Here is an 18,593-nt window from a genome sequence, read left to right as displayed (position 1 = left end):
ATTTTGTTAGAAAATACATCATTCATTCGAGCATTATTATTTAGTATAAATATTTTGAATTTTGGAAATTAAATACGAAAAGTTTGAAAATTAGAAAGGTGGAGTTGAAAAATAAGGAAAGTATTGTTTAATATTCAGCTACCAATTATTACAAATATATGTAATAATAGAATAGATATATAAAGGGAAAAAAAGGTGTAATATTCCATAGAATGGCCCATTTCTTTAACAAGCAGATGCGTTTTTCCTTAATATCTATCTATCCTCCTTTCTTTTACCAATACGGTATTTGATTCGCTCATTAACGCACATCTTGGGATTTCAATTTTACCATACTTAATTATTACAGTGTTTAATTAGTTGTTGGATTGGACACAGATTCCTATCCTCTGCCTTCTTCCCTCACTCACCACTCTAATAGTAATTAATGTTGCAATTGCCAATTGACAGTTGCCCCTTAGTTATCATCATAATTATGGATAACTTGAAACTTGATTCATTCTTGGGAAACAAATTAAATTAATTATATGGAGTGGAAGTGAATTGGATCTAACAACTACACGCAACATTAAATTTATTTCTGGTTTGAATTGCAACATTGAATTTGATAACAACTTGTATCATCCTATTCCTATCAATCCTTTTCTTTGTTAATGCTCCAAAATGAAATATTAACAATGACATCACCATTAAAATCTCCAACATTCCATTTTTTCTAATCATAATTATATGGAAGAAACCAGATTTTTAGTTTATGTTCCTTTCAATTTCCAAAATGTAGGTCATAGCTTCACTTCTTACATATCAATCTATATGTACTAATGACAAGCCCAATCCATTTAAGATATGTCTGAAATTGCAACAAAATTTCATTTTTAAAAAAAATAGATATTTGATTTTCATAAATATTGTCCCAAAAGATAAAGTATTAAATTTTTGAGTGAAATAATCAAGTTTGTATGACGAATAAATAAAGAAATTATTCTTATTTTTATCCGTAATTGATGTAATATTTGGACACACAAAACCATATATTTATTGTCCTTAAAAACCCTCAACTAAATAAATCATGAACCATTCTTGAAATTAGAGAAAGCAAACGAAATTAACGGTAAAAGCACTCCCCCACCCCCAACTCAGACGGGAGGGGACACCGGCAAGCAGAATCCCGAAATTCCAGCTGTCTAGTGGCACAACTGTAATTTATCCCTAAACCTAGTCCCACTTTCAACACAGCACTCGCCTTTCCAGCTTATCTCTCCGCGTGGCATCTTCTCACCAAAAACTCTAACATGCATCCGCTCACAATTTCCTACCCCAAACCCCACCAATCACATTTCTTCCTATCAGTTTCTTTTTCTTTTTTCTTTTTTCAAAAAAAAAAAAAAACAGACAACAACAAAATAAATAATCAAATATAATTTTTAGTTTTATATTAAAAAAAACACATCCACATTATTCATTTTAAGTAATTAACCTATAAAAGAGTTTAGAAAAAATAATAAAAGATTTAATAATAATATTGAGATTATTAAAATAGAATTAGAAGAATAAGGTATTTTGATTGATTGATGAATGAATGATTAAAGGTGTGTGAAGGGGTAGGCGCATGTGATAAGTACCCAATGGGCTCGCCAAGTCAACCGGCTCCTTCAGTCACCCACCCCCGTCGTCTTCTCCACCGCGTTATCTAGCAATTTCTTTCTTTCTCCTCCCAAAACTAAAACCAAATTCCCCATTCATTCCTACACTCTTTCTTCCTTCTCTCACTACTTTTTTGTTTCCTTCTTTCTTGCAGAATCAAGTTTTATTACTGGTAAGAATTAGTGATAATAGTGACAGATACTATGAGCAGAAATTTCATCAGCTCACCAAACTGAGTTTGGAACCATTCAGCCGCAGTATGTGTTCCCGTTTTGTCTTTCCATTTACCTTCAATTTGCCCTTTTCCTATCCATCCCCCGTCTGCTCTCTCGTCGGCGCTAACCACACTTCTGCTCGTTTCTGCTCTCGATAGTCGTATAATTTTCTGCCCTCTTTCTTTTTTCGACTTTGGCTTCTTCGGAGATATAAGTATACTGTTATACATACATTTTATCACAGCAAAAAGGATTCTTTTTTTCTTTTATTTTTTTTTTTGAATTTTTTGATTGTTTTGTTTTTGATGGAGCCGAGTGGGGGGAAGCCGAGCTTTTTGAGAAATATTCTGGTGCGTTTGTTTCTATTCTGCGTGCTTGTGATCGCTTTGCGATTTGCTTACGTGGTCACAATCCGTGGTGAATCCTGTGACGTCGGTGATTTCTGTTTCTTCACCTTACCGGAGAATTTCAACGTCGTTGCCGGAGTAGGGCAGTTGGCGACATCCTCTTCGTCTGCTATTATTTCATCATCCGGCAAAGAGGCGCCTTTGACGCCCAAGAAAATCCCCGATCTATGGGCAACGGAAGGTTTCCAAAAAGCCGTGCAGTTTTACTCCTCGGTTTTTCAGGATCTGATGTCTGAAGCCATTTTGAGCCCTAATTTTAAAACCCTATGTGTCGACACGGCCACAGGAGCTGATGTTTTCGCCCTGAAGGAGATCGGCGTGGAGGATTCCGTTGGTATTTCTAAGAAAGGTTTCAAGCCCTTGGTGATTTCAGGCCAGGGTTTTAAGCAGCCGTTTGGTGATGAGACTTTTGATTTCGTTTTCTGCGGAGGTGGGGTGGTAGAAAAGTCGGTGAGGCCGGGTGATTTAGCGGCGGAGATTGGGAGGACGATGAAGCCCGAAGGGTTTCTGGTCGTCCACACGGGGGCAAACGATACCTATAGTTTTGAATCTTTACTTGGTTTGTTCAATTTTTGTAGATTGGTAAAGAGTCAAGATTTTGGTGGGTTTGATTCCAAAATGCCATTTGTTCGAGAAATTGTTCTGCAAAAATTTAGTGAAGCGGTGAATTCCAAAGGAATTATTGAAAGCTCTAGTAGTGATTCAGTGAATAAATGCTCGGTTCCAAGTTATAAGCTGGATTTGATAAGGAAGGCAGAGCCTCTGATAGAGGAAGAACCCAAAAAACCGTGGATTACACTCAAGAAAAATGTCCAGAAGATAAAGTATTTGCCTTCAATGGTTGATATTAGTTTTAAGCCAAAGTATGTATATGTTGATGTTGGAGCTAGAAGCTACGGCTCAAGTATCGTGAGTTGGTTTAGGAAGCAATACCCAAAGCAGAACAAGACATTTGAGATTTATGCAATTGAAGCAGATAAGACTTTCCATGATCAGTATAAGTCCAAGAAAGGGGTTACTTTACTGCCCTATGCGGCTTGGGTAAGGAATGAGACCTTGTATTTTGAGATTAATGGGGACCCTGGTCACAAAGAAGTGGAGAAAGGCAGAGGAATGGGCAGGATTCAACCGGTTCAGTCCTCTGATGGTTCTACATCATCTGGTAATGTCGATCAGATTCAAGGATTTGATTTTGCTGATTGGTTGATGAATACAGTGTCGGAGAGGGACTATGTGGTTATGAAGATGGACGTGGAAGGGACTGAATTTGACTTGATTCCCAGATTGTTTGAAACGGGAGCTATTTGCTTGATTGATGAGCTGTTTCTTGAATGCCATTATAATAGGTGGCAGAAGTGTTGTCCAGGTGAGAGGACGGCGAAGTACCAAAAAACGTATGGGCAGTGCTTGAATTTGTTTACTTCTCTCAGAAAAAGTGGAGTTCTAGTCCATCAGTGGTGGTGACTGGTAACAGCTATCTACTTCTGTAGCATTTCTCAATTTCCAGTTCCCCTTTCCCCTTTCTGCCAACAAAATAGTTGTTCTGGTATTGTGACCCTCCAATTCCGTATGTATTTATTTCTTTTATAAGAAAAGTCATAGTTAAAGTTTTCATAATTCTTCTTCAGCAAAATTTGTGTTGACATAGTGCAATGTAATTAAAAAGATAGCTTCATTTAAATTTGTGAACCTCTTTAATTGGTTTGTGCATGTAATTATCAGATAGCTTCGATAAATATGCTGAAAAGTTCATTTGCACTTCCAAATGAGGTTGTGCCACTTTCCTGAAATTGTTTGTATGGAACTGCTGGCAATGTTACCACCTCATATTCTTCTTGCAGAAAAATTTAATAAATTAAAGGCATTGAAAAGAAGAAAAAACTTTTATAAATGTGTTTAGTAAGGAACTTTGCCAAGTTGTTAACTCTTCATATTCTTCTTGTTGAAGAATTTAATACATTAAAGCCAGTGGAAAAAGGAAAAAGCTTCTATAGATGTGTTTATTGAGGCGCATTCTGATGGAGACACATCTGATATTTCAGAAATGGATATTTGCTACTGCAGTACAATTGGTACTTAATAGCTTATTTGTCCATCCTGGTCTTGGCCTTCATGAATCATGATGGCCTGATTGGATTATTAGCAATAACTTCTCTTGCTTGTACATGATCACGATTTCTTTTGCTCAGAGTTAAGGAAAAACCAATCGAGTCGGAGCATCATCATCAAATTGATCAAGTTCTTCATGGTTTATAAATTTTCCTTCACTAAGAATAGGGATACCAAGTTCAATTGATGCTTTTGAAACTGATTAAATGAAGTATTTGTATAATTCCGTTATTATTGTTTGTAAACTTTGAATTCTCTTTCCAGAGATTTTATTCTCATTGAGAATCAACTTGGTTGATCGATGTTGGATGCCTTGTATGTCATATCAAGGCGCTTGTAATTCTTGCTGACAGCTGCACGAGTTTAGAATGGCAAACTGCATGCTGTTGTAAACTATACATTTCCTGAATTTCTGTTCACAAGGTAAGAGCAGGTCCTTGAAGTTACTTAAAGAGTATACTGTTGATGCCACTGCTTACTGCTGAGTTGAACTTTGTTATGGTGTTGATTGGTTACGTCTTTGCCCAGCACACATCTATGACACTAATTACCTATTGAGAAGCAGGAATGTGTAAAAGGGCTTCAGGAACGAGTTTTCAGCTTTTATTTCAGATATGGTGATCTGCGAGCAGTCTGGATATCACTTCCCATGTAGCATAATTGTCTCTTTGATTGGTTTTACATAAATGATTTCTCCGAGCCATCTTTCACTGTGTTGTAATCCTTGTGTAATGACTAGTTCATGACATTACTCCTCGTTTAAGGAATATATTAATTTCTGCTTGCTTCCGCTAGCTGGATTCCTACATGTGTACTCCAGATTCAACTGATGCTACTAATGATCTCTGGTGTCCTCTCTCTTTTAGATTATTCTGCTCAAAATATCCGTTTCAGTGTGTATGACATTTGTGTCGAGGCAGGCAGGGCTTGCAAGAATGGTGGTCCTGATGTTTGTCATAAATATAACATAGCTGTTCCAGTTGGGGGTATAGCTGTAACCTTAATGGCTCAGGCACCTAAAATCAAACGCCCAGTTTTTAGTCATGTACTCGTTTTGATTGATGAAGCGGCTGCCTGGAATTCTGTCTAAAGTATTGCCCTTTACCCATCATCTGAAAAGAATACATACCAACATACGTATATATATAAAGAATAAAGAAAACCCGCACCCAAAGGATAGAAGCGTGGGTGGCCACTTATATTTATATTGGCACTAGAAAGTAGAACCCACCAAAACTATGGCATGATGACATTACACCAATAACTATATAATAAAAATAAAGATCATTGCAGCCAACAAACCATAATCATATATGTCCCAATTGTAGATAAATTCCATTATGATCATCTACAGATGGCAAGTTATATTCAAGAAACTTAATCCGTATGGCTCCATCTGTAAGTGGAAGGTTCATTTTGGATTTAACAATTAAGACAAAGAAAAGGTTGCATTGTAAAATTCACATGCGTGGGTGGAGTCAAAGATAATAATAGTAAGTAAAAGATAGGTCAGATAGGAACCAAAAGGGCATAATAGTCATCATCATCCTTCTCCTCCTAAAAAGGGAAAAGAAGTCGCATTGAGAAAGAAGAGGAGAGAAAAAAGTGGCATGAGGTAGATAGGAGAGGTGAATGTGAGAGCAGATGTGGCATTGTGGCATGTATGCGTCTTAATGCCCATTTTCTCAACCAAAACGGCCCCTTTCTGCATGTCTTGAGATTTGCACGTTTGCATGATTCATTACCATATTTCATCAAATTCAACCCTACCAATGATAGATGCAGACGTTGTTTAGCTCCTCTTAATCATTCTTCTTCCTTTGTCTTGCTTGAATCCTGAACGGCTGTTGTCTCGTGACGACAACATCCGTAATCATCCCTGTATAATTCTTTGCGAACAAATTGTAGATAACACATCAATCTTTATCGCATTCAAGAATCTGAATTGCAGCCCCTGAGCTCTCCCTGCATTCATTTTTTCATTTCATTCACCCCTTGAGACAACAATCAAGGGGGCGAAAAAATGGGTGCATGCTGTTCATGTCATACTGGTGGCAGGTTTGAATATCCTGTTGAAGAAGAAGATGAAGAAAGAGAGGTTGAACATGAGGATATCATATTGAGAGGCCATGCTGGTGCACGTGTCCGGCACCAGGGATCCTCTAAATATGTGTCTATGTACACCCAGCAAGGTAAAAAAGGGACCAACCAAGATGCCATGACTGTCTGGGAGGTAAATAACGAAAATAATCACCTCTTCTTGCCATTTCACCTGTGCATTGTGCTTTTCTTCTCTCTTTTTCTTCTGGGAAATGTTCAATATTGATTCATCCTCGTGAAACATTTCCGATTTTCACATGCTTTCTTATTTTCCTTACGTTGATAGATTTTGTATAAAGTTTCCTGACTGATTGGTGAGGTCTAAAGAATCCATGTCCTGCTCCTTTCCCTTCCCTTTTGGGGTTTGGGCCTTCAAAAGATGTTAGCATATACTTCTTGACTGCATACACATTCATCATTATCATGGTCGAATTGAACACATACACACACGTCTACATTGATGATAAAGAAGTCATATTTACACATGAATTTGTTCGCGGAATTAATAAGGATCTTACTAGTATGCTTCCACTGTTGTCTTCAGAGCTTTTCAGGGGACAAAGACATGTTCTTTTGTGCTGTGTTTGATGGACACGGACCTTCTGGCCACAAGGTGGCACAATATGTCCGTGATCTTTTGCCAGCAAAAATTTCTTCGCTGTATAAACAATCAAGCGTTGATGGGAAGAATGCTGTTCTTGATATTGAAACTGGAGCTGATGACCGCAACCAAAATATGGAATCTAAAAATCCTTTACTATTATCATGGAAAGCTAGATTGACCAAGAGCTTCCAGGAGATGGATGAACAACTTGGGGCGGATGGTTCGGTTGAGACCTACTGCAGTGGTACGACGTCTGTTTGTGTGCTTAGAAAGGTATTGCACTACAAATATATGTTTCAACCTATATATGCATACATTGGACGAGAATATGATCAAATAATGTGTTGCCTCGTTCTGTTCAACTGCTTACTTTATTCAGGGTGAACACTTGATAATTGCGAATTTAGGGGATTCTCGTGCAGTCCTTTGCACAAGGAATGAAAGTCAACAGCTTGTTTCTGAACAACTGACAGTTGATCTGAAACCACATCTTCCAGGTTGGTGATATCCCCTTCGTCTTCTGTTTGTATTGAAACATATCTGCTGTTGATCTTTATACAATTCAGTTATAATTGGCTTATCTCTATGCTGCTATGTGCATTAATCAGCTGAAGCAAAGCGAATAACAAGTTGCCAAGGCAGAATTATGGCAATGGACGAAGAACCAAACGTGTATCGGATTTGGATGCCTAATGAAGACTGCCCTGGTCTAGCCATGGCAAGGGCTTTCGGGGACTTTTGTTTAAAGGACTTTGGCCTCATCTCAACACCTGAAGTTACTTACAGAAAGCTCACAGAAAGAGACGAATTTGTAGTCCTAGCAACTGATGGCGTAAGATAATAAAATGGTAGCTATCACCTCATATTTACACAAATTCCACTCTAAATTTTCATATTTATGTATCAGATATGGGATGCACTATCAAATGATGAAGTAGTAAAGATTGTGGCATCAGCACGAAAACGATCAATGGCAGGGAAATTACTGGTAGAGAAAGCAGTCAGGGCATGGAAATACAAATTCCCTCGTGCCAAGATCGATGATTGTGCTGTCGTCTGCTTGTTCTTCAAGCGCCAGAAGCCCGTACTCACAAAATCTGCATCAGAAGTCACTGAGCTTAGCTTTAATTTTACTGAGCTAGAAGCACAGAGTATAGCCGGGAGAACTGATGACGCACTTGACACAGTTTTGGATTGCAGAATTGACGGAAGCCCAGAGGATACTAAAACTGGAGCTGGTAAGTCAGATCCTACACTGAACCGTCCAAGGAGGAGAAGGCCAGCAAGGAAACTTGAGTACGTTGGAGAGTAAATGAGGGATTGAATTACATGCCTCAACTACTTTTAAATAGTTGGGAAATATACAAGGCAAAGAGTAGTGTAAGAATTCCTGGTTCAATGCAAACAAGAAGCGGAATATACACATGGAACGGAAGCGGCACACGGGCACTCCACATATATATATATACACACACACACATATATGCCTGTACATTTCTTGCATACTATTGTTGTTTGGATGCAAAAGCATCGCCTGTAACTGAACATAATCTTTTTCCTTTATCTTTTCTTTTTCTTTTTTCAAAATTTTCACGTTTTCCTTCTTCCTTTTAATACCTTAACCGAAATTGATGTAGTTTGCGAATCGAAGTTATTCATTGAAGCTTGAATAAGCTGAACAAGAATCAAAATTTAAGTTGTAAAATAGTTTTTTCCTTGTATTATTGGTTTTTGGTGGTTGTTCGAATAAAAACATGACCAAATATAAAGCAAATCAAAATGCAGGATTTGTACGGCGAGTTCAGAGTTTTCAGATGCAATAATATCTCTTGACCTGAACTCAAGTCTACTTATGCGGATATGAAGTAGTTGGGGTAGCCTGTATTTGCAAACAGATTTGCAACTGTCGCGAGTGTTAGCTCTACAACTGAAAATGGTCCAACAGGTGCGTTAGGTACAACTTCCATGCAGAGTTTATTCTGTATCAGACATAGGGAAAGGGACAAGAACAACTAAGATACGAGATTCATCATAAACACGCTCTCCACATTCTGATTTCATGATCTATGTCAAACGACGATTATGTTTGGGGGCTCGTCCATTTGCTGAAGGCGCTCATCCCCTCAGTCCTCATGATCCCAAACATCAGCTGTGCTTCTGAAAGGTCCATCCGTCTTGTTCACAAACAACTCTTCCCCATCCAGTACACGCTTCTGCACGACATAAGATTTCGGATAAGTTGGGTGGAGTCCAAGAACATGATGCAAGATTACTAAGCCAGTTCAGATGCACTCAGACATAGTAATAACTGAATGTATGTATAAACCTGATCTGAGATGGTACAAAGTGCTTGGAAGTCCCGCTCGGGGATTTCCCACTCGAAAACATGTATATTCTCTCTGATCCTTTCATGATGATTAGATTTTGGAATAGTACTGGTGCCCCTCTGAATAGCCCATCTCACGAGCACCTGCCCTGGGCTCTTGTTCAGTTTCATTGCCACTCTCTCCACCATTGGATCGTGGATGAGATCTCGGCCCTGGTCCTGTGAACCCAGTGGTGAATACGCCTGCAAAATCACCTTGATTGGTTAAGGCATTTGAGATTCTTGGCTGCTACGGTTCAGACACAAAAAGTATGATTTGCTCAACATATGTTGATAGTTTAGCACAAGATCAAGTATTCAAATCTTACAGTAACGTGGATGCCATTTTTCTTGCAAGCCTCCAGCATCTTGTCGTTCCTCCACCCGGGATGCATCTCCATCTGAATCAAAAAACAAGGGACTTGGCAGTTCATAGTTGTTCACTCAACAACAGTAAAGCATATTTACCTGGCACACTGAAGGCTTTATCTCAGCAAAACTCAATAGCTTATTGAGTTTTTTCATGGTGAAATTACAGACTCCAATGTCCCGTACAAGATTTTCCTTCACTAGTTTCTCCATTTCCTTCCAAACTCCTTCCATGTCGAAATCCAGAACATCCCCTGCTTTTGGAGGTCTAGTGGCCCCGTCTCTCAGGCGAAATGGCCAATGGATCTTAAAATTTCCACAAAGACGGACAGAAAAAGACTGATTAAAACTCTAACAGCTATGTCTCATTTTGTAGCATAAAGAAAACTGAGTAGGATTATTACAAGATAGAGATCAAGGTAGTCAAGCTGCAATTCGCCAAGTGTGTTCAAGAGTGCGGGCCGCACTCTTTCAGGAGACAATTCAGTGCACCTACATGCCAAGATCAACCATTATAACATGTAAACAAACAACTGATGTGAATAATCCACAGTTGATGTCTGATGTTTTTCGTATATAATGGATGAATTCTTGATTACATCTTGGCGGCAGGGGCTGCCATGTGTTCACTTAACATATATTGTAACTTAAAAAAAATAAGCATCGAAGTGGAACCCAGTGCTCATATATGCATACCATAATTTCGATGTAACAAACAAGGTCTTCCTGTCTATTCCTGCATGTATGGCTTCCTTGATTCCTGCTCCAACCTGTCGAACAGTGAAGACAGAAACATGCTTAATATTTTTGAGCTAAAATCTCACTATTTACACTCGAAGAACGAATCTATAGGTGGTAAAAGCACTAAACAAAACCTCCTTTTGAACTCCATACTGGGCCGCTGTGTCCACATGCCTGTAACCAGCCTGCACCGGCCGCCATTAAGACAATGAGGAAATGATTTATTCTTCTTACACAATCATGAAAAGAAAATTGATATGTTCAAGATGGTGAGATTTTACGAACCCAAATCCAAACTTAAAGAATAACAGAAGAGGTTTCAGCAAAATCAAACCAAAACCCTTTAGTTGTGATGGAGTGAAGAAATTTACCTGAACGAGAGCATTGCAAACGGATTCTCTGGGGGTTTCGGATTTCCAGGTGCCTAAGCCGACAGCGGGGATAAGGTGCCCACTAAGCAACCTGAATGTTTCCACCTTTTCACCATGAGGAGTCAGCGTTGCCTGTGCCATTATTTCAGAATCTGATCTCTCTCAATTTTACTACCTAATATGTTTCCGATTTTTAACAGATGAACAATCTCTTTTCTGCTTTCATCTCATCTGGAACTAGTTTTTCATTTTCAGATTTATGTAAGTGCACTTGTTTTGCAACTCTGTTGAAGTATTATGCATGCTTGACACGTTCTAACGGGTGCGTCCAAATCTTGCGCCAATTCTTGACACGTTTGCTGCTGCTTCTCACTTGGATCCACAAACGCCTCTAAACATATGAAAAACAGAATTTAAGGTTTGTGTATTGAACTGGTCATTTTGGACCAGCTTGTTCCATAAGTGGGCTTGAGTCCGAGTTGCGGTCTTGCAACTTACCCATCTAAATTTCACCACCGAAATGGTAGACAAGATCCACTTCACAGTTTCCACTTTCCTTCTTCTAGATGAATAAATACTGCTTAGGAATGCGGAATCATGCAATGGAAATCAACATTAAGGTGAGTGTTCGGTGTCCGTATTCCAATCGATTCAATCATATCATATTTTTGGGAGTAATATGATGATTGGATCGCTTGATTTAATAAAAATAATTTTTCCTAGTTCACCAATGTAATAGAATGGTTGTCGGACCTACGTACTACACGTGTAGGACAAAAGTTTTATGACATTTCGCATTTACTCAAAATCTAGTACAGATGTCTACAATGAAATTATTAAAAGAAAAAAACCCTTTAGTTTGAATGTAATAGAAAGAGGGAGAGAGAGAGAATTGAGATGAGCCCTCCTGGAAATGAAGGGCCAAAAAGAAAAAAAGAAGGGCTGTGCTGTGCTGACAAATGAAAAGGAGTGGAGAGAGCACAGATTTCATTGATCTGGAAGAAGCAAACAAAGTGGTACTACCAATTTCGTGAGCGTAGAAGCAAAGACAGACAGACACACACACAATTCCAGTACTGTCAATGTGAGAAACCCCTTTACATAGATTCCGTTCCGACCGCCTGCTCCCTCCTACCCAACTCCCTTCACTCTCTCCTTTTCCTCTTTCATTCTCAATCTCTTAATTCACATTCATCTCCCAATTGGTTTCATTAAAAAAAACAAATGCTCAGAGCAACATCATCTTCATAAACTCAAACATTTGGATTTGAAAAAATCAAATATTTTCACCATTATTTTTACGAAATATAAAAAGTAGCCCATCAATTTCCATAAACTTGCAAATCCTACCCCCAACATCAATTGAGGTCCCTACCCACACACCTTTAATTTAATTTTCTCTTTTCACGATTTCCAAGAAAGCGTGCTAAATATCAGAGGATTCAGAGCAGCAGAGATTGAAAATGAAGCAAACTCATATCTGATTTCTCCCTTTCCTTTTCACTACCCCAGGGCAGGGCAGTGCAGACCACACCCGACACCGTGCTTCAAAAGTCTTCGCCCACTGACCCACCCATCACCAGACCCATGTTCAAAAAAGTAACCCAATTTCCCCTAATCATTCAATTAAAAAAAACCGTGCCCCAACCTTAATTATTGCAACCACAATTTAATACACAATCCAAATTGAAGCATAATACATACAAATGCAAAAAGAATGGGGACATGATGCTTAAACACAGGATCCTAAGATACTTTTATCTTCTTTACCACACTTTTAGGTAATCTCTTAGTCAAACAAAATCATTCTTTCTACATCCGCCCCAACCAGTTGTTCTATAATCAGCCTTTTTATCACAAGTTGGAACTACCGCTTCTGATGTAATGATACTTTTAGATCGGTAAGAAATTAATCATAATAATTTCATTACATTAATAGATTAAGACAAAACATTTAAATCCTAAACATTGGTTAATTAGGACTTTAACATAATTTACTAAAGTTAGAGAGAATATATTTATATAACTTTATATATCGCAATATTCAGCTCAATTATACAATACCACCACCATTTACATGCACAGAAGCACATCATGATATTAGAGTCGAAACATTAGCAGACAATCCCTCATAACAGCAAATGCTGGAATAAAAAAAACAAGAGGAAAAGAAAAAAAACACAGCAAAAGCTCTTCTTGTATTCATTCTAGATGATACTTGCGGCCGTTTTCCGAACAATGTATCGATATGCAGCCACCTTCCTCTTGCGGGAGGCGGTGTTATCGACAGATAACACCAATTTTCCGGCTTCTCCTGCAGTGTAGGAATTGTGAATCGCCTCTTCATCGGCCGCAACATGCCGCTGCTTCTCCACGGCAACGGTGTAGCTTCCTTCGGCGTTTGGCACAAATTCCGCACTGTATTCTAGTTCCCAGCCTCCCACCACTATGTCCCATGTTATTGTTGCACCAGTCTACAATCATTCACAGCAACAAAGGGTTGGTTTAAATTTTTTGAATTTTGTCGTCTTCGGACAAAGATATATATATATATATATATATATGGTTGCAAAGATAGATAATCTAGAAGCGCTGGGTTGCCTGGATTTGAATTTGGCAAATAAGTACAATACTTTTAATACTGTCAGTGGTGTGGGAACAGGGCACAGAAATGACAACAATTAAATAATTTTAGAGGTATAATTGTTGATCTAAAGCAAGACAGACAAAAAGGGCAAAAAAGTCAATTACAAGCAGAATTTGGGGCACAACCAAAACTAGCAAAATATTAATAAGAGATGATGCTTGCTTCTTGTTACACATATGCTTTTCTTGAACATGGAATTAAGAGCAGAGCAGAGCCAAAATGTGGAGGTGGTTTTTACCTCAATGCCCTCAATTTGAATGTTCACTTTCTCTCCTCCCTTGACAGTGAACTCGGAAGCCGGTTTAGGGGGGCCATTCAGCTTATCATTGGGCCGGCTCAGTCCACCATACTGAACCGGAATGTCCTCTGGCCTAATGAATCTGACGGAAAAACGGAACCGCGTCAAGAAGATAGATCATTTGCAGTTTGGAAATCAAACATACGAGTAGGAATGAAATAACAGCAGAAGATGACACCATCTTTATTCCAGAAATGGAAAACTTAGATAAATACGAAACTCGGGCAGCATTAAATGCTTGCCCCTAGACTGGATCGAATTATTCAAAATATGTCATTATCTGAGCTGAGCGAAATAATAATGGTAAATGCTATATTTGGCTTAATCTTTGAGGAGAAAATTACGCAGTTTTGTCTGAATGCAGAAAATGTTGTTACCATACTCACTTGTAAAGCGTCTCTGCAGCATTTCCTTCCTTGGAGATCACAAACTTGCTCTTGGTTCTCTGAGTCAGAAATGGACTAAAGACTGAGTACAGCAGACTAAAGTACCATGGCACGTTTACAAAGATCTGCACCAAACATAAAGCAATCTTTACACAATTCATCTTCAAAGACAAAGATATCAAGAAATTTTATATATATTGGTAGGTAGATGAAGAAGAAGGAGTGGTAATTGAGTCACCTTTCTGGCTACCATTTCAGGATAATTATCTTGAAAGAGTGAGAGAATGTGATTAGAAGCCTCTCTGAGTTCTCTTTTAGGCATGTCTTTGAGATCAGTGACCTGAATGATGGAATTAACTCCACCAGCCTTAAACTGCAGCAGTTTAATCCCTCTCTCAAGAACCTGAACTCTCCACCTCAAAAACTTCTTCAGCTTCTCATCATTTCCAAAAATCCTCTCGTACATTTCTTTATCTTTGAAAACCCCATATGCATTATAGCAAACCGGATGCCCTTCTCTATCATATCCATGCATGTAAGCCACAACTCCTTCAAGCTCCTTAAACCCCAACTCCTCCTCCAAAACAACGTCGGCCCCAAATTCCTTCCTCCAACCCAAGCATTTGAGGAGCATGGTGAGCGAATCTTGAACCTTAAAATCCCTCGCCCGGAGGAACTTGAGCAAGATAACATCAGCGCGCTCGTCGGCATTTCCCAAGAGTGGGATGCCCCACATGGAGTCGGGGCCATGGACGGACATGAGCTTGTCTTTGAGCTCTAGGAGTGCTCTCTTCTCGGAGTTCTTGAGGTGGGAAATGAAGTATGTGTCTTCTTTGAAAGAAGGCGTGCGGAGAGCAGCGGCCTCCATTAGTGAAGCGACAAAGCTTCTCTTGAAGGGCTTTGGGGAGGAGATTTGTGGGGTTTGATTTTCTTGGAGTGAGAGTGGTGAAGTAGCTGCAGCTTCCATGTCCATTTTCTGTGTGTGAAAATGGAAAACGTAAGGGGGGGAAATATTGGAGGGGGGGGACAAAGTAAAAGGGATAAAAGTTAATTATGGGGTGGGAGCAGGAGAGAAGAGATGAGAAGGCATTGGGTGGGGGATATAATAATAATGTGGCTGGGTGGGGTGGGGTGCTACTGTGTAGTAGTAAGTAATTATTGCGGTTGAGGTGATGTGATATTAGAGTGCGTGAGTGTGAGTGTGAGAGTGAGTAGCCGCGCGGGTAGAGACAGAGGCAGAGTGGAGTCTCAAAAGAAAGATTAGTAGAAAACAAAGATAGTGTTTCAATTTTTTATTTTTTTTTAGTATTTTATAGAAATATAAAAATAAATAAATCGAAACAAAACAAAGTCATGAATTTTAAAATTTGGACCCTACAGGCATTTGGAATTTGTTCGTCAAATTTTCCAAAATCTTTTTGGTAGTAAAATTTTCAAAGAGGTAGGCCAATCCTATAACGATTTTTTAAAACATATTATAAAATATTTGATAAATCATTTAGGAAGAGAAAAAAGTTATTGACTTATTTTTAAAATTATGATAAATTTCTTCAAATTAAATATAAATTTATTATTATCAACATTTTATAAGTTGAATAATCTTATTTTATGCAAATACTTCATGAATTTATTTTTAAAATAAGATTTAATATTTTATAAATTTAAAAATATCTTTATAAAATGTATTTGAATGGAAACATTTGAATATGTTGTAATAAATTAAGAGAATCTAATTCATATGTGTTGTAAAATTATTTGACAAATTTATTATTTTAGATTTGCAATCTTTAATTCCCAAAAGCCCAAACCAAAGACATAACTGAAACTGGGCCTCCAGCTCAATTGGTAGAAGAATTTTCTATTGATTTGAAAATCTAGCCCTAAGGATTAGTTTGGTCCGTAAGGATTCATTCGTCGGGCTGTTGATTGATTGAGTGGAGTTTATATTATGATGTAGTAGAAGTAGAAGATGATAAAATTAATAACTCCACATCACATTGCTATCTTATTTAATACCAATTACTGTTTGTTCCAACTTTGTCGTCGTCTGCAACTCTTTCTCTTCTTTTCTCTCCTCTTCAACTGCTCCCCAATTCTAGCCCTATTTATGCTTCAATTTTGCTGTTTTTCTTCCTTCTCTCGTTTTCATTGAGGTACACTCTCGGAAGCCTGATCATCTTCTTCATCCAATCATTCTGTTCATCTTATTCTGGTATTTGGTTTCGAGTTTGTTTTGCTTGATTTTGGAGTTGCCGTATGTCGTTCAAATTTCTTGGGAATTTTCAAGATACATTCTCTTTTATAATTTTGCTGATCTGACATTGGCTTGAGGGTTGGCCTTCAATTGGCTTTGAATTTCGACTTGGTTTTCCGTGATCTGAAATTGGTGCGGAATTGAGATCATACGGTATTTCTCTAAACATCTCACGACGAGCATGATTTGCTGCATTATTATTATCATTGTTAATTTTGCTTTTGGTAGTTAAGACTCGCCAAGAAGGAAAATTTGGGGGGAAGGAGGGATCGAGTTGTCAGAAAATGACCCACGCCAAAAGTTTGGTGTTTCCTCATTAAGTATATGGAAAGTGTAAAAGTGATGCAAAATTCAATGTTTTACTATCTTTTAGCAATTCATAGCATTATAGTTAGTTTTCGCCTTCTTTTACTCAAAATTCAGCTGGTTCTTGGACCCTTCAGGTGCATCAGGAATTTTGTTTGGTTTCAATTGTTGCACTTGCAAATACAGTCAAAAGATTGTCTTTGAGACACAGTTCAGTTTGTCATAGATGGTTTTCCGTTTTTCCGTTTCCAGATCTTCTGCGTTTTTGTCGAGTAATATGGATAAAGTAAAATGTGAATTTGATGAAGAATAATGAGTTGGATTTTGGTGTAGTCATCAAACTGTCCGCTAATTTAGCCGGTTCACAATACAGTTGTGTACTATTGATCATAACATTGCATGCTTTATTGTGGTTGTTCCAGGTGTAAAGGAAGAATAAGCAAATAATACCACAAGGGGTTGAAAAGGAGAGTGTTTTCATAGAGGTATATCACAGATTTATCTTCAAGCTCAGGCATGCTGGTATTATGCAGCTATAAGACAAATGTCCGCTTCGTTGATTAATGCTTACCATTACTCGTTTTCTCTTCTCAGGCATAAAGTTTGACAAGATGTCCGGACAGAGCCAGCGTTTAAATGTTGTTCCTACTGTTACAATGCTTGGAGTGATGAAAGCTCGACTTGTTGGGGCCACAAGAGGACATGCATTGCTCAAGAAGAAGAGTGATGCTTTGACTGTGCAGTTTCGGCAGATTCTGAAGAAAATTGTATCAACAAAAGAATCAATGGGAGATATCATGAAAAATTCCTCCTTTGCCCTTACGGAAGCTAAATATGTTGCAGGTGAGAACATCAAGCACATCGTTCAGGAAAATGTCCAGAGTGCAGCACTCAAGGTCCGATCGCATCAGGAAAATGTTGCAGGTGTAAAACTTCCAAAATTTGAATATTTCATTGATGGAGAGACTAAGAATGACTTGACTGGACTGGCAAGAGGCGGGCAGCAGGTGCAAGCTTGCCGCACAGCATACGTGAAAGCTATTGAGCTGCTTGTGGAGCTTGCTACTCTCCAAACATCATTCTTAACTCTTGATGAAGCAATCAAGACCACAAATCGCAGGGTCAATGCACTGGAGAATGTTGTCAAGCCACGGTTAGAAAATACAATAACTTACATCAAAGGAGAGTTAGATGAGTTGGAAAGAGAGGATTTCTTTAGGCTGAAAAAGATACAAGGTTACAAGAGGAGAGAGGTTGAAAAGCAACGTGAAGCTGCTAAGGCATATGCAGAAGAGAAGTTCGTTGAGGAAATTTCTCTGAGGAGGGGTATTTCTGTTAGTTCAGCCCATGACATGTTATCCCAGGCTGCCCAGAAAGATGAGGATATAATTTTTTGAAATGGATTTTAGTTTGATTTCTGCAACTTAACACTGTTTGCTTTGCTGGGTCCTTGTTTTCATATTTAGAAGGGCTAACAGTATTATTTGGTGGACGGGATATATTTCTCAGAATAAGGGCTGTATGTGTGCTTGTGTTTATTCATCAATCTGTAACCCCAGTGACCATGAGAATTTTGCTGGCTCAAGATTGTCTGATCTACCTATACGGGACTGCTTCTTCGTTTGACAGCTTAATGGTGCATTTGAACCATCAATAGTCCATTGAACTGTGGAAGTTCTAAATCATCAGAAAGAAGAACCTGAAAGTTTTACTCAACCCTTGATGTTAATCAAAGATGTGAAGTCAGTTGGATGGAGCTCGAACCTTCTCTGTGAAT

At 38.5% G+C, this 18,593-nt stretch overlaps 5 protein-coding genes across 7 annotated transcripts; 3 read left to right on the top strand and 2 right to left on the bottom strand.

Moving 5' to 3' along the window:
• Positions 1–1,651: 1,651 nt before the first annotated feature.
• LOC105174622 (methyltransferase) lies at positions 1,652–5,169 on the top strand. 2 transcript variants are annotated; one of them, XR_016062797.1, is made up of 3 exons: positions 1,652–3,733; positions 4,640–4,798; positions 4,904–5,169. XR_016062797.1 is itself a non-coding variant. In XM_020697730.2 (2 exons), the coding sequence occupies exon 1, from the start codon at positions 2,165–2,167 to the stop codon at positions 3,728–3,730; it is 1,566 nt and encodes a 521-aa protein (XP_020553389.2). In that variant the 5' UTR covers positions 1,652–2,164; the 3' UTR covers positions 3,731–3,733; positions 4,640–5,169. The 2 variants fall into 2 exon arrangements, 1 of the variants encoding a protein (XP_020553389.2); XM_020697730.2 differs by having other exon boundaries at positions 4,640–5,169.
• A 131-nt stretch (positions 5,170–5,300) lies between these two features.
• On the top strand, positions 5,301–8,652 carry LOC105174620 (putative protein phosphatase 2C 65). The gene is made up of 5 exons (XM_011096780.3): positions 5,301–6,608; positions 7,020–7,352; positions 7,459–7,576; positions 7,688–7,911; positions 7,987–8,652. Exons 1-5 carry the CDS (start codon positions 6,399–6,401, stop codon positions 8,389–8,391), a joined length of 1,290 nt encoding a protein of 429 aa, XP_011095082.1. The 5' UTR covers positions 5,301–6,398; the 3' UTR covers positions 8,392–8,652.
• Positions 8,653–8,975: 323 nt separating this feature from the next.
• On the bottom strand, positions 8,976–11,318 carry LOC105174621 (NAD(P)-linked oxidoreductase superfamily protein). Its single transcript, XM_011096781.3, has 8 exons — positions 10,926–11,318; positions 10,689–10,739; positions 10,510–10,583; positions 10,218–10,305; positions 9,913–10,119; positions 9,774–9,845; positions 9,406–9,648; positions 8,976–9,292 (listed from the first exon to the last, which is right to left on the bottom strand). Exons 1-8 carry the CDS (start codon positions 11,064–11,066, stop codon positions 9,203–9,205), a joined length of 966 nt encoding a protein of 321 aa, XP_011095083.1. The 5' UTR covers positions 11,067–11,318; the 3' UTR covers positions 8,976–9,202.
• A 1,610-nt stretch (positions 11,319–12,928) lies between these two features.
• Positions 12,929–15,292, bottom strand: LOC105174619 (patellin-6). The gene is made up of 4 exons (XM_011096779.3): positions 14,495–15,292; positions 14,257–14,381; positions 13,811–13,952; positions 12,929–13,399 (listed from the first exon to the last, which is right to left on the bottom strand). Exons 1-4 carry the CDS (start codon positions 15,227–15,229, stop codon positions 13,133–13,135), a joined length of 1,269 nt encoding a protein of 422 aa, XP_011095081.1. The 5' UTR covers positions 15,230–15,292; the 3' UTR covers positions 12,929–13,132.
• A 936-nt stretch (positions 15,293–16,228) lies between these two features.
• Positions 16,229–18,401, top strand: LOC105174618 (V-type proton ATPase subunit D). 2 transcript variants are annotated; one of them, XM_011096778.3, is made up of 3 exons: positions 16,229–16,409; positions 17,239–17,301; positions 17,411–18,401. In XM_011096778.3, exon 3 carries the CDS (start codon positions 17,428–17,430, stop codon positions 18,211–18,213), a length of 786 nt encoding a protein of 261 aa, XP_011095080.1. In that variant the 5' UTR covers positions 16,229–16,409; positions 17,239–17,301; positions 17,411–17,427; the 3' UTR covers positions 18,214–18,401. The 2 variants fall into 2 exon arrangements, with proteins under 2 accessions (XP_011095080.1, XP_011095079.1); XM_011096777.3 differs by having other exon boundaries at positions 16,230–16,663.
• Positions 18,402–18,593: the final 192 nt, after the last annotated feature.

The sequence above is a fragment of the Sesamum indicum genome, linkage group LG11, assembly GCF_026168435.1.
Source record: "Sesamum indicum cultivar Baizhima isolate 11 linkage group LG11, ASM2616843v1, whole genome shotgun sequence".
NCBI lineage: Eukaryota > Viridiplantae > Streptophyta > Magnoliopsida > Lamiales > Pedaliaceae > Sesamum > Sesamum indicum.
Note: the sequence above shows the minus strand (reverse complement) of the source record. Positions and strands in the feature narration are given on the sequence as shown.